Raw genomic sequence first — 16,038 nt, 5'->3', positions numbered from 1 at the left:
ATAAAAACAATCAACAAAGTAGATATAAAGGAAGCATACTTCAACATAATAAATGCCATATATGAAAAGGACACAACTAACATCATCCTCAGTGAGGAACAACTGAGATCTTTTCCTCTGTGGTCAGGAAAAAGACAGGATGTCCACTCTCACCATTGTAATTTAACACACAATACTGGAAGTCCTAGCCACAGCAATCAGAAAACAAAAAGAAATAAAAGGAATCCAAATTGTCAAGGAAGAAGTCAAACTTTCACCATTTGCAAATGACATGATACTCTCTATAGAAAACCCAAAAGGCCCCATTAAAAAACTGCTAGAACTGATACACAAATTTGGCAAAGTTGCAGTACACAAAATCAGCACACAAAAATTTGTTGCATTTCTATACACCAATAAAGAAGCAGCAAAAGAGAAATCAAGGAATTAATCCCATTTGTAATTGTACCAAAACCCATAATATACCTAGGAATAAACCTAACCAAAGAGGTAAAAGATCTTTACTCTGAAAACTATAAACCATGGAAGAAAGAAATTGAAGATGACACAAGCAAATGGAAAATCATCACATGCTCATGGATTGGAAGAACAAATATTATTAAAATGCCTATACTACCCAAAGCAATCTACACATTTAAAGCAATCACAACAAATGGTGTTGGTAAACTGGAAAGCTACATGCAAAAGAAACTCAACCACTTTCTTACACCATACACAAAAGTAATTTCAAACTGGATTAAAGATCTACATGTGAGACCCAAAACCATAAAAATCCTAGAAGTTAACACAGGAAGTAACTTCTTTGACATTGGTTGTAGCAACTTCTTTCTAGATATGTCTCCTGAGGCAAAGGAAACAAAACCAAAAATACACTATTGGGACTTCATCATAATAAAAAGCCTCTTCACAGTGAAGGAAACAACAAAACTAAAAGGTAACCTATGGAATGGCAGAAGATATTTGCAAATGACATATCCAATAAAGGGTTAGTATCCAATATATAAAGAACTTAACAAACTCAATACCCCCAAATGAATGATCCAATTCATAAATGGGCAGAAGACATGAATAGACATTTTTCCAAAGAAGACATACAGATGGCCAAGAGACACATGAAAAGATGCTCAGCATCACTTATCATCAGGGAAATTCAGGTCAAAACTACAATGAGATATCACCTCACACCTGTCAGAATGGCTGAAATCAAAAACACAAGAAACAAGTGCTAGGGAGGATGTAAAGAAAAATGAGCCATCATGCACCATAGGTGGCAATGCAAACTGTGGAAAACTGTATGGAGGTTTCTCAAAAAATTAAAAACGGAACTAACCTACAATCCAATAATAGCACTACTAGGTATTTACCCAAAGAATACAAAAACACTAATTTGATAGGATATATGCACCCTTATGATTATTGCAGCACTAATTTACAATAGCTAAACTATGGAAGTAGCCCAAGGGCTATATATATATATATATATATATATAATTATTGAGCCGTAAAATAGAGTGAAATGTTGCCATTTGCAATGATATGGATGGAGGTAGAGATTATCATGCTAAGTGAAATAAGTCAGGGAAAGACAAATGCTATCTGATCAATCATACATGGAATTTATGAAACAAACAAATGAACAATGGGAGAATGAGGCAAACTAAGTAACTATAGAGAACAAACTAATGGTTACCAGTAGGGAGGTGGGTAGGGGATGGGTGAAATAGGTGATGGGGATTAAGGAGTACACCTGTGGTGGTAAGCACTGAGTGTTGTATAGAAGTGTTGAATTACTATATTGTACACCTGAAAGTAATATTACACTGTTTACTGACTGGAACTTAAATAAAAACTTGAAAATAACTAAAGACATAAACAAATTGAATTTATGGTGGAATTTGCATTAAAATTCTGGTGAAATTTTTCTGTATATCTTAAACTCTAATGATGTATATACTCATAGGAGTTCCCCAATTAGCCATGTTTTTTTTCTGTTTATCCTCCATGCTCAGACAGGGCACTCCTATACGTCTTTCCATGGGAAGGAATGGATCTGGAAAAATTCTGGGAGGACTGATAAATATTTTTGTTCTGTTTTCTATGGTGAAATAAAGCATCAGTTCCCAAAAGGCTGAGAGCTTCCACTAGTGTTTATCTAAATAATCTACATGCCATGACTGTGCAAATAGAAAATGGAGAAATATTACTGTCTTGTTTTACTAAGGAGTAGAGGTGGGGATAATCTAAGACAGGACAATATTTTGTAGACACCTATGCTGTGAACCAGCCACTTTCCCTAGCTCAGCACAGAAGACTTTTTAATAGACTTATTTTTCTGAATTTATTTTCCTTTGTTTATTTTTTCATATTTTTAGAATATTGATTTTTTATCATATGAGAGATACATGTTTATTATAGAAAATAAAAAAAATACAATGAAAAATTAGAATAGTCCTACCTTTCAGTAATAACTATTCTTAAAATAGGAGTGTGTGGGTATTTTTGCCAGTGTTTTCTTTGCATATATGCAGGTGTGTGTGTGTGTGTGTGTGTGTGTGTGTTCACGTCACATGCCTTTTCACAAAATTAGAAAATTCTGTATTTATAGTTTTATATCATGTATTCAAAAATTATCATCTTTCACTTATTATAAGTAATACAAATTCATTGTAAAAATATTTAAATATGATTAAACTAATTGAAATAAGAATTAACAAATATTAAAGGGCGCCTGGGTCAGTTAAGCATCCAACTTTGGCTCAGGTCACGATCTCATGGGTCATGGGTTCAAGCCCCACATTGTGCTCTGTGCTGACTCAGAGCCCAGAGCCTGCTTCAGATTCTGTGTCTCCCTCTTTCTCTGCCCTTCCTCAGCTTGTGCTCTATCTGTCTCCCTCTTCCTCAAAAATAAAGAAACATTAAAAAAATAAGTAAAACTAAACAAAATGAAGAAAAATAGAAGTTTCCTGTAATTCCGTCCAGAAATAACAATGCCAGTGTTTTGGTATTAAATAACATCATTCTTTTTGTTTCTTTTTCCTCTATGAAAAGGTACACTTCTTTTACTTTTACAAAATTGAGATCACACTGTATCTACATAGTAGGTTTTGTCACCTTCATTTAATTTACTTTCCAATTTTTTGTGAATATTTTCTTTATTATCAATTCTTCTTCTTCTTCATTTTTATAGTATTTATTGTAGGAAGAGGTCCTAAGTGATTTATTGAGTCCTTCATTGTTAAGCATATAGGTTATTTCCATTTATTTTTCAATTATAAACAACACTGTAGTGGCCATCTATCCACACTTGTTTCCTAGAATGCATTGTTAGAGGTACAGTTGCTCATCACAGCATATATGATGTGAATATATCATTTGTGCCTTTTTAAAATAAGAAAAAATATTTAAGTGATGTTGAGAAAGGTATTCTCAATAAAATTTTGAGGAATGAAAATGAAACTGTGGCCTTTTTTTTTCTATAGAAGAGTCCAATGAAGTTCCAAATGAGGCAAGGGTTCATAAGGAGGAGGACCACCATGCAGTATCCGCAGATAATGTGGTATGTACATTTTCAAATTCTTTCCTCATGATGGATTCTTTCCCACATGATGGATTTCAAGGATATGTTTCCCTTTGGTAATGATACTGGTGTTAGCAGAATAAAATCTTGCTCCACTTCACAAGCCAAAACAGAGCTGTCACCAATGAATTTATATATCTTTGAGAATTTAAGAAATGAAACTTAAAGCACTGTCATTTGTGCCTCAAATTTTTTGATTGAAGAGATTTGTAGGGCGCCTGGGTGGCTCGGTTAAGCATCCAACTTTGACTCAGGTCATGATCTCATAGTTGGTGAGTTCAAGCCCCACTTTGGGCTCTGTGCAGATGGTTCTGAGCCTGGAGCTTGCTTCAGATTCTGTGTCTCCCTCTCTCTCTGAATTTCCCACACTCGTGCTCTGTCTCTCCTTCAAAAATAAATAAGCATTAATTTAAAAAAAAAAGAAGATATTTGCACATATAAAAATCTGATGCTTACTACACATAGACATTTTATACATGTTACTTTTCTTTAACACATTCAGCAAAAAGCAGATTTCTTCTCATTTAACAGGTGGAAGAAATAAAATTGAAGTTAGCCTGAAACCATGAAGGAAGCCCTTGTTAGTTCTGGGTCTTGTATCCAAGGATTCCTGATTCAGAGTTGTCTGTTCAGACCACACCTATCTCTACTATGTTTGGAAACTTACCTTCTTTCTAGTTGTATTAGACTCTTTTAGTCTTCTTAAAAATTGCTCTAATGAGAGAAGGACGATATTAAAAGACTGGGTAACAGGCAGAGACAGACTGTATGCAGATTAAACTGGGCTTTGTGAAAATGTAAACATTATTGATATATAGAAATGTTCTCCAAACAGCTGTTTTAGCAGCATCTGTTTATATTTTGACTCCATCAAGTAATACAGAAATCAAGATAATATTAAAGTCAAAGCCAAAAGCAAATGCCATTTTGCTTTTGTTTTTTTCTTTTGAATTAGTAATTTTTGCTTGATTGAAATCTTTAAAAAAATGGTCCCTATAATGGATTTTTGTGTTACAAAATGGGTGTAGCTTCATGATTTACCCAGGCTTCCATTGCAAAAATTATTTATGACACTCTGATTCTTCTATATCTCCTTAATAAAAGTTGACACATAAAATACAATTTTGCTCTTTTTTGTTAAATTCAACAATATATAACAGTGTTTTCCACGTGCAGAATATAGTTTAGGATTACATTTTATTGATCTCAGTCCTGATTTAAGTTGATGTTTGACCCTAGTAACACAACTCAATAGACTATAGGAAAACAAGCTTTGATTTTGATGCAAAGCCATGTTTTCTTTAGCTAGTAATAATTATTTCCACAATATTAATCATGTTAACATACATTCCATGAAGTAATAATATCCTCTGCTCTATATTTGAGTTGTACTGTATAAGCTATATACAATTATTTACAAATTAAAACCTTTTTCCCTAAACACATGTTCATTTTTAGTCTGAATTTCTCTGCATTGGATCTCCCCTCAGCAGACATTTGGAAATAATAAATGAAGTAATAGCATGGGATGACCAAAGTCACTTAGGGACCTAATTTTTGAAAAACAATTGATTTTTAGAGATAAATTTTGACAAAGCACAAAGACATATAAGACTTATTTATATGCACATATATATCCAGTGATTCTTGGTGCCTTCTTCCCTGGATTACTTATCTTCTTTTCCCCCAAACCAATACAAATACAGAATCTAAAAAAAAAAATTTGGAAAGTGTAAAATAAGGTCTGATGAAAACTGATATGATTAAACACCAAGTTTATAATTATTTTAATTAAAAACAAAATAGAGTCATCTCTAATCAGCAGCAGAAAGCAGTTTTCATTGCAACTGTCCTCCTGACTAGTAGGTCACAAACCCTGCTATGGTTACATATCCTTATAGGCAAAGTATTAAGGATGGTCATTCAGGGTATGTTCTCCACTTTTTAAAAATTGTTATTCAACTTCCAATTAGTTAACACACACTGAAATATTCGTTTCAGGTGTACACTATAGTGAATCAACACTTCCATACAACACCTGGTGCTTAAAAATTTAGAGCTGATCTTGTCTTTTGGTTTTGATTTAAAAAAATAATGTTCCATGATTAGAGAACTTTCCTTGTTCTCATGGTTGGAGCTTATTGGTCATTACTCACATCAGCAGTTAGCTGTTCACTCTTTTGAATAGATATTTAATTAGTACCTACTATGTGCAAAATACTGGACAGACTATGTTGAACCTTAATTCTAAAGATAATGGAAGTTTAACCTCTCTCTCTCTCTCTCTCTCTCCCTCTCTCTCTCTCCTTACTTTCCAGTGAAGGAAGAAAACCGCCAGGTTATTTTTATTATCACATCATAATTGTCTAGCTAATGGAGTGCATTTAATAAATTAATTTTTTAGGGGTGCCTGGGTGGCTCAGTCGGTTGAGCGTCCGACTTCGGCTCAGGTCATGATCTCACCGCTTGTGACTTTGAGCGCTGAGTCAGGCTCTGTGCTGACAGCTCAGAGCCTGGAGCCTGCTTCAGATTCTGTGTCCCACTCTCTCTCTGCCCCTCCCTCACTCATGCTCTGTCTCTCTCTCTCAAGAATAAAAACATTAAAAGTTTTTAATAAAAAATAAATAAATAAATATTTTAAAACTGTATTTGACTTTGGAATGCATGTCACATGTTGATATTTTACATTAGAAGTTAGTTGTGAAGAAGCACATGGTAATTTAAAAAAAAAGCCCTTGCAACAAAGTAGGTATGGTTAGCATTAGACTACTCTTATGGGAAGTGAACTTCCTGTCACTGTAGGGCTCTGTTTAAGCAGAATTCAAGTGCTTATTTTTTTTTCCTTTTATATTGTGAAAAGTTTAAAGTTTCTTTTTAAGCTTCTTATTTGAGAGAGAGAGAGTGCAAGTTTGAAGGGGTGGGGAAGGGCAGAGAGAGAGGGAGAGAGAGAATTCCAAGCAGGCTCTGGACTGCCAGTACAGAGCCTTAGGCAGGGTTTGATCTCATGAACTGGTGAGATCATGACCTGAGCTAAAATTGAGTTGGACACTTAACCCACTGAGCGACCCAGGGGCCCTGAGGTTTTGCTATTTTAAATAGTATTACAATAATTTTCTATTTACTTAAAAAAATTAATGTTTATTTTTGGGGGAGAGAGAGGCAGAGCGTGAGTGGGGAAGGAGCAGAGAGACAGGGGTATAGAATCCAAAGCAGGCTCCTGGCTTTAAGCTGTCAGCACAGAGCATGTCGTGGGGCTTGAACCCACCAACCTTGAGATCATGACCTGAGCCAAAATCAGACACTTAACCAACTGAGCCACCCAAGCATCCCAATAATTTTCTATTTACTAAGCAGTCATCAATTAAAGGTAGTGGAAGGTGGCTCAAACACACACTGGTTATAACACTGAAGAGCCAGTCAGTTATCAGTTTATTGTGGATAATCTAGACTAGATGATCTCATCATAAAAAGTAAACATTGAATGTATATGTTCTATACATTGTTGAGTGTAGTGATGATAATCAGATATATATTTATTGAAACTTCTCTACTTCTGTTACAGAAAATAGAAATTATTGATGATGAAGAAAGTGACATGATAAGTAATTGTGAAGTTGAACAAGTGAATTCTCTCTTGGATTATAAGGTGAAAGTAATTTCAAATTCTTAATTCATTAAGAGAAGGTACTAATTGAAGCAGACTTTTACAGTACTTATGTACTAGTTTAGTTCACTTTTACTTTCATTTGATAAGTTAAACTGGGGCTCCACATTGACTTTCTCAGGCACTTAGATATCAGTCAAGATGTTGGCCATTTTAATGCTGGCTAGTTTAGTGGTTGTGGTTTTAAGCAAAGAGCTTGCTGAGTGGGAGTAGGTGTTGATAGTGTATACCAAGGTGAGGCTGTGCACAGTGTAGGTTAATTTATGTTAGTTGGTTAATTTATGACAGTGGATTAAAAGGTAATGTTTATTTTTAAATGGTGGCAAAGGGGAGGTTTTTTTCCAGTGGCATTTGCTAATTTTATCTTGGAATTCAACTTTTGAAGACCATTTCTAGGAAACTTGTTTGAGAAGTTTAAAAACAATTTGCAGAACAAATACCAAATGAATATAAATAGAGATGACACTTTCTTAAAACCACTTGTACCTAAACTGTAAGGCTTATGTTGTGAGTGTGCCATACATAATTTTATTTTATTAAATTTTGACATGAGATATCTGTCTATATGTCAATATGTTTTCTGCATAGATATATAATTATTACCACTTTGTTAATCAATACTGTATCTTACTAGGTAACTTTGTGGCTTTCCAAATTTTGGCCAATCTTTCTATCCATATACAAAAGTTCGTTTCTTGAAATATCATAAGTGACAAAGCAGAGATTAATCATCCTAAACTGTTAATAGAAAAAAAATAATCAGAAAAGAATACTTTTCATTTTCTCAGAGTCTTTTTGGTTTTACTATAATTGAAATTATGTACTTCAACAGATTATTTCCTAAATGTTTATAACATGTCAGACTTTATAATATTGAACATTATAAACATAGGAGACAATTATCTTTTGAAATTTATTTGTTAAGTGGTCAAAATGCACACTATAATCCAGTATTTAAGCTGTATTTCCAACTAATAAAATTATAAAATTGTATTTCTGAACTACAAGAGATCATTCTTATCTTTCCTCCATAGTAATAAAGTATTTCTAAATGCCCAGTTAGTTTTAAAGAGCTCTGTACCATGTGGCACAAGGTATGAAAATTACAAAGAGGACCAGATTGCATGGCTGCTAAGTAATCTCCACTTAGTACTCTCAAACAGGTCAAATGGAGTTGGACTCAAAACAGGATACTCTCCAGAACCTTTCCCTTCTGGAGTGCCGCTTGAGAAGGTTTTGAGCTAAAACAAGGGTAGGGCAGAATGTTCTACCCAGAAATGCTAATTACATTTTTATTGCACTCTATAGGACATTTAATGACTCAATGTTTTCCATTGCGGTAAATGCTGTGGGAATAGGAGTCCTTAACTATCTTGTTAAGAATGTCTTTGACAACACATTACTATCCTACATAAATGTCTTTCCTTTAACTCTAAAAAATTAACACCTATATAGAAAATATATCTTTCCATAATCATTTTTTTTTATTTTTAAGGTTTATTTTTGAGAGAGAGAGAGAGAGAGAGAGGCAGAGTGCTAGTGGGGGAGGGCAGAGAGAAAGGGAGACACAGAACCTGAAGCAGGCTCCAGGCTCTGAGCTGTCAGCACAGAGCCTGCTACAGGGCTCAAACTCACAAACCATGCAATCATGACCTGAGTTGACGTTGGATGGTTAACCAACTGAGCCACCTAGGTGCCCCTTTTCATAACCATTATTGAAATACTTCACTTCATTTGTGATTTCTTACCTTAATTCAAAAGCAAGGGTAAATTAGGAAAGGAAAGAAGATGGAAGACTAGAAGAATCCTGAGCTCACCTATTCCCACAGAAATACCTAGGCAATATTATACATCTATTCAACTGTTACTAAACACTACCAGAAGAGATGTTGCACAGCTAGTCTTAAGAAGCCACATATAAAGGGTAAGGGGCAGAGATGCAGTTGGGAACCAACTCCCTGTGTGAGTAAATACAAACAAGAGGGACATCACAGTCATGGAGAAGTGACTCAGACTCCTCAATGGGCACTGCTGGCACTGGGGACACCACAGGGAAGAAAAGTCCCCATAATGTTTGGCTTTGGAAACCAGCAGGCATTAACTCTGGGAACTTTAAAAATCAGTAAGCTTAATGCTATGAAAGCTGAAGGTTGATAGGAAACCGAGTATTATCCTTAAAGAGACAGTATACTAAGTAAATGGGTCCAAGACACAGCACAGAAAACAGCAGTTTTAAAAGTGCCTGAAGTATACATGAAAGGCATTTATTGTTTAATCTTAGAACATGTACTGGAAGGAAAGGGATCTTCATATTTCTTCAAGAATGAAAGTTCAACAATGTCAAAAATTTCTTGGCTTTTCCCAGAGTAAACAGCCAGAGGCCTATAAGAGCCATTTCTAACACTCTCCATCTTCCTTGCCAACAACAACTGCTTCACCAAGTAATTCCTCTGAGGACCAACCACACCCAAAACACCTGCCATGATAGGCACAGCTTCTAAAGCTGTTCCTGACCAACTACACCTGGTTTACAGCTTTGGCACAGACCAGCACCAAAACAAAGTGACTCCACTCATATGGAGGGGGTAACAAACCAACACACCAGGCACCCACAATTACTGTAGCCAGACCCCTTAGCTGCATGTATAAGGAAGGGACTGAGCCCTGAACTTCCGTGTATGTGCAGTCTTGGCAGAGAGGTTAATAGCACACTGTTAGAATGAGTAATGGCCTCGCCCACCAACCAGTACTACTTGGCCTCAACCAGGACACTCAAAGGTGTGCTCACAGAAGGCAAAGTGGGCCATAGAAGCTATCTGGGATGAAGGCAACTATGCTCAGCCACAACAGGAAGTGCCTGCAACCCACACAGGGGATACCCCTGGGGCACCTGGTTCTGGTGACATGGGAGAATTGAATTATAGGGCACCACAGGACCTCTTATACACGAGGCCACTACTTGAATGACCAGAAGATATAGCTGCTCTACCTAATACATAGAAACACACACACAGAGTTGGATGAAATGAGGAGTCAGAGGAATATGTCCCAAATGAAAGAACAAGACAATCACAGTAAAGAGCTAAATGAAGCAAAGATAAGAAATATGCCTGATAAAGAGTTCAAAGTAATGGTCATAAAGATACTGAAAAGACATGAGAAAAAAAAGTGGATAAACCCAGTGAGAATGTCCACAGAGAATTAGAGAATATAAACAAGAATGAATCATAGCTGAAGAATTCAATGACTGACATGAAAAATACAGTAGAGGGAATCAATAGCAGATTAAAGAATGCAGAAAAATGGATCAGTGATCTGGAAGACAGGGTAATGGAAAGTGACTAATCTGAATAGCAAAAAGAAAAAGAATAATAAAAAGGGAATAAGTTAAGAAACTATGCAACACCATCAAGCATAACATTCACATTATAGAATTCCCAGAAGGAGAAGAGAGAGAGAAAGGGAAATGAAAATTATTTGAAAAAAAAAACAAAAAACAATAGCAGGACACTTCTCTAACTTGGGGAAGGAAACAGAGATCCAGGTCCAAGAAGTAAGTAGAGCCCCTAACAAGATGAACCCAAGGAGGTCCACACCAAGACACATAATAATTAAACTGTCAAAATGTAATATTGAAGAAAGAATTTAAAAACAGCAAAAGAAAATAGTTACAAACAAGGGAAACCCCAAAGGGCTATCAGGTAATTTTTCAGCAGAAACATTGCAGGTCAGAAAGGATTGGCATGATATATTCAAGGAGATAAAAGGGAGAAAAAAAACTACAACAAAGAATACCCTACCCAGGAAGGTTATCATTCAGAATTGAAGGGAAGAGGAAGAGTTTCCCAGACACCACCCCCCACAAAGAAGAATGTTAAAGGAATTCATCGCCAGTAAACCAACTTCACAAGTAATGATAAAGGGACTTTTTTTGAGCAGAAAGAAAAGGCAATGACTTGAAGAGAGGAAATTAAGCAAGGAAATAATTTCCAGGTTAAAGCAAACATAGAGTGAAAGTTAGTCTATTAGTCACTTATAAATTTCATAAAGCCAGTAAGGAGGTTAAAACATAAAAGTAGTAAAATCAAATGTGGCTATAAAAGGGATACACAAAATAGGAAGATGTAAAATATAACATTATGTACACAAAATGGAGGCGGGAGTAACAAGGTAGTGCTTTTAGAATGTATTGAAACTAAAGTGACCATCAACTTAATGTAGACTGCTATTCACATAAAATGTAACATATGAATGCAATGGTACCCACAAATCAATAAATTACTATAGATATACAAAACAATAAAGAGAACAGAAACTAAACATAACACTAAAGTAAGCCATCAAAACACAAGGGAAGTAAACAAGAAAAGAAAAGAACAGAGAATAACTATAAGAACAACCAGAAAACAATTTTTAAAAAGGCAGTAAGTACATACCCATTAATAACTATTTTAAAGGTAAATGGGCCAAATGCTCCAATCAAAACACAGGGTGACTGAATGCATAAAAATGCAGACCCATCTATATGCTACCTATAAGACACTTCAAAACTAAGACACATGCAGATTGAAAGTGAAGGGATGGAAGAATATTTACCATGCCAATGGAAGCCAAAAGAAAGCTGGGTAGTAATACTTATATCAGACAAAATAGGCTTTAAAGCAAACTCTGATAAGAGCCAAAGAAGGACACCACATGATGATAAAGGAGAGAGTCCAAGAAGAGAATAGAATGATTGTATATATTTATGCACCCAATATAGAGGCACCAAAATATATAAAGCAAATATTAAGAGACATAAGGGGAGAAATTTACAGTGATGCAACAATAGCAGGGAACTTTAAGACCCCACTTACATCAATGGATAGATCATCCAGACAGAAAATCAACAAGGAAACTATGGCTTTGAATGGCACATTACTCCAGATGGACCTAATTGTTATTTCCAGAACATTCTATCAAAAATCAGAAGAGCACACAGTCTTTTCAAGTGCACATGGCACATTCTCCAGGACCAATCATATATTAGGCCACAAAACAAGTCTCAATAAATATGAAAAGCTTAAAATAATATCAAGCACAACATTAACCACAACAGTATGAAACTAGAAATCAATTACAGGGAAAAAAACTGAAAAAAACAAACACAGTCGGGGTAACCAACAAGCTACTAAACTCCAGTGGGTCAATGAAGAAATCGAAGGCAATTAAAAAATACATGGAGACAAATGAAAATGAAAACACAGCAATCCAAAATCTTTAGGATGCAACAAAAGCAGCTCTAAGAGTGAACTTCATATAGCAATACAGGCCTACCTCAAGAAACAAGAACAATCTCAAATAGGCAACCAAGCCTCACACCTAAAGCAACCATAAGAAGAAAAAATAAATTCCACAGCTAGTAGAAGGAAGGAAATAATAAATGTTAGCACAGGAATAAGTAAAATAGACACTACAAACACAATAGAGAATATCAATGATACCCATTGCTGGTTCTTTGAAAAGTTAAACAGAATTGATAAATCTCTATCTAGACTCATCAAGAAAAAAGAGAGATGACTCATCAAATGAAGGGAGAGAAATAACAACCAACACCATAGAATACAAAGAAATATAAGAAAATATTATGAAATATCATATGACATTAAATCGGACAACCTAGAGAAATGAATAAATTCCTAGAAATATACAGTCTCTAGAACTGTCCAGGGATGCATGAATGGGTAAAGAAGTAGAGGTGTGTGTGTGTGTGTGTGTGTGTGCATGTGTTACTTTGCCATAGAAGAAGAATGAGTTTTTGCCACTTGTGACCACATGGATGTACATAAAGGGTATCACACTAAGTGAAATAAATTCAACAGTGAAAGGTGAATATGATATGATTTCACTTATACATGGAATTTAAGGAAACAAATGAACACACAAAATAAACAGACACTTAAATACATAGAACAAAGTGGTGGTTGCCAGAGGGGAGGTGGGTGGGGGAATGAGCAAAATAGATGAAGGGAATTAAGAGGTGCAAACTTCCAGTTATCAAATAATTAAGTTGGGATGCCTGAGTGGCTGAGTCGGTTAAGCCTCTGACACTTAGTTTTGGCTCAGGTCATGATCTCACACTTTCGTGAGTTTGAGTCCCAGGTCAGGGTCTGTGCTGGCAACAAGGAGCCTGCTTGGGATTCTCTCTCTCCCTCTCTACCTTCCGTTCCCCCACTTGGACTGTCTATGTCTCTTTCAAAAATAAACAAAAATAGGGAGATAGCTGGAGAAGATGGCGGCTTAGGAGGACGCTGGGCTCATCTCGTCCTGCTGATCAATTATATTCCACCCACATCTGCCTAAATAACCCAGAAAACCACCAGAAGACCAGCAGAATGGACTCTCCAGAGCCAAGTGTAGACGAGAGGCCCAAGGAAGAGGGTAGGAAGACGAAGAGGTGGTGCTCACTACCCAGACTAGTGGGAGGGAGCCAGGGCAGTGGAGAGGCAGCCCACTGAGCAAGGCAGAGCCCCCGAGTCTGGCTTGCAAAAGCAGAGGGGCCAGACTGCCTGAGTTATGAGAGCAAGTGGGACTTAACATCTAGAATGTTAAAAGTCAACAGCTCTGCTTGGAGAGCAGGAGGGCGAGAGAACATCAGGAGGGAGAGGTGTTGAGCCCCAGAAGACAGAGTTCAGCTCGGCGGGGAACAAAGGCTCTGGCCAGCACCATCTTTCTCTCCCATCCCCCAGCCGAAATCCCAAAGGGAACCGGTTTCTGTCACCGAACTTGCTTGCACAGCACAAACACCCAATGCTTTGCTTCTGTGGATCCATCCCTCCAAGGGGTCTGCCTGCTCCCCATCTGGTGCTGCAGTACCCCTCCCGCAGGTCAGTGACCACAAAGCGAACTAAGTCTGCCCTCCCTCCGCTGTGTACCTTGCGCATCCACCCCGGCTAATACGCCAGATCCCATAGAAGCAGGACCACAAGCCTGGCAGTGTGCAAGTAGCCCAGACAGGGGTCACACCACTCCACGGTGAGTCCTGCCCCTGGGGGAGGGGATGATATGGTACACACCAGTCTGACTGCGGCCCCAGAGGTGGGCTGGGGGCAGACATCCGGTCTGACTGCAGCCCTGCCCACCAATACAAGTTACTCCATTCAGCACAAGGGAAGTGCCCTGAAGTTCCGCCCCACTCCAGGGACTACCCAACATGACTAAATGGAAGAATTCTCCTCAAAAGAAACTCCAGAGAGTAACGACAGCTAATGAATTGATCAAAAATGATCTAAGCAATGTAACAGAACAAGAATTTAATATAATAGTCATAAAATTAATCGCTGGGCTTGAGAAAAGTATAGAGGACAGCAGAGAATCTATTTCTACAGAGATCAAGGGACTAAGAAATAGTCAGAGGGAGCTAAAAAATGCTATAGGTGAGGTGCAAAATAAAATGGAGGTGACCACAGCTCGGATTGAAGAGGCAGAGGAGAGAATAGGTGAATTAGAAGATAAAATTATGGAAAAAGAGGAAGCTGAGAAAAAGATGAAAAAAATCCAGGGGTATGAGGGGAAAAATAGAGAACTAAGTGATGCAATGAAATGCAAAAATATCCAAATAATAGGGATTCCAGAAGAGGAAGAGAGAAAGAAAGGGGCTGAAGGTGTATTGAACAAATTATTGTTGAGAACTTCCCTGATATGGGAAATGAAAAAGGCATTGAAATCCAAGAGGCACAGAGAACTCCCTTCAGACGTGACATGAATTGATCTTCTGCACGACATGTCATAGTGAAACTGGTAAAATACAAGGATAAAGAGAAAATTCTGAAAGCAACTAGGGATGAATGCACTCTAACATATAAAGGGAGACCTATAAGACTAGTGATGGATCTCTCTACTGAAACTTGGCAGGCCAGAAAGGAATGGCAGGAAATCTTCAACGTGATGAACAAAAAAAAATATGCATCCGAGAATCCTGTATCCAGCAAGTCTGTCATTCAGAGTAGAAGGAGAAATAAAGGTCTTCTTAAACAAACAAAAAATGAAGGAATTCATCAACACTAAACCAGCAATACAAGAGATCCTAAGGGGGACTTTGTGAGTGAAATGATGCAAGGACCACAAAGTACCAGAGACACCACTACAAGCATGAAACCTACAGACATCACAATGACTCTAAACCCATGTCTTTGTATAAAAACACTGAATGTAAATGGACTAAATGCGCCAACCAAAAGACACAGGGTATCAGAATAGATTAAAAAAACCAAGACCCATCTATTTGCTGTCTATAAGAGACTCATTTTAGACCTGAGGACACCTTCAGATTGAAAGTGAGGGGATGGAGAACTATCTACCATGCTACTGGAAGTCCAAAGAAAGCTGGAGTTATATAAGACAAACTTGACCTTATCAGACAAACTAGACTTTAAATTAAAGGCTTTAACAAGAGATGAAGAAGGACATTATATAATAATTACAGGGTCTACCCATTAGGAAGAGCTAACAATTATAAATGTCTATGCGCCGAATACAGGAGCCCCTAAATATATAAAACAATTAATCACAAACATAAGCAACCTTATTGATAAGAAGGTGGTAATTGCAGGGGACTTTAACACCCCACTTACAGAAATGGATAGATCATCAGGACACACGGTCAATAAAGAAACAAGGGCCCTGAATGAGACATTGGATCAGATGGACTTGACAGATATATTTAGAACTCTGCATCCCAAAGCAACAGAATATACTTTCTTCTCGTGTGCACATGGAACATTCTCCAAGATAGATCACATACTGGGTCACAAGACAG

General features: G+C 37.0%; 1 protein-coding gene across 1 annotated transcript in view; it reads left to right on the top strand.

Annotated features, from left to right (window-relative positions):
* The window catches only part of HDX (highly divergent homeobox), a 195,185-nt gene that overhangs the window by 159,140 nt on the left and 20,007 nt on the right, over nucleotides 1–16,038 (top strand). The window contains exons 7-8 of the mRNA XM_043569679.1: nucleotides 3,480–3,556; nucleotides 7,140–7,223. Of these exons, the coding sequence (XP_043425614.1) occupies nucleotides 3,480–3,556; nucleotides 7,140–7,223 (161 nt within the window). The remainder of the gene's footprint in view (nucleotides 1–3,479; nucleotides 3,557–7,139; nucleotides 7,224–16,038) is intronic.

This window comes from Prionailurus bengalensis, chromosome X, assembly GCF_016509475.1.
Source record: "Prionailurus bengalensis isolate Pbe53 chromosome X, Fcat_Pben_1.1_paternal_pri, whole genome shotgun sequence".
Lineage (NCBI taxonomy): Eukaryota > Metazoa > Chordata > Mammalia > Carnivora > Felidae > Prionailurus > Prionailurus bengalensis.
The sequence above is the reverse complement of the archived record's forward strand: the minus strand, read 5'-3'. Positions and strand labels throughout refer to the sequence as shown.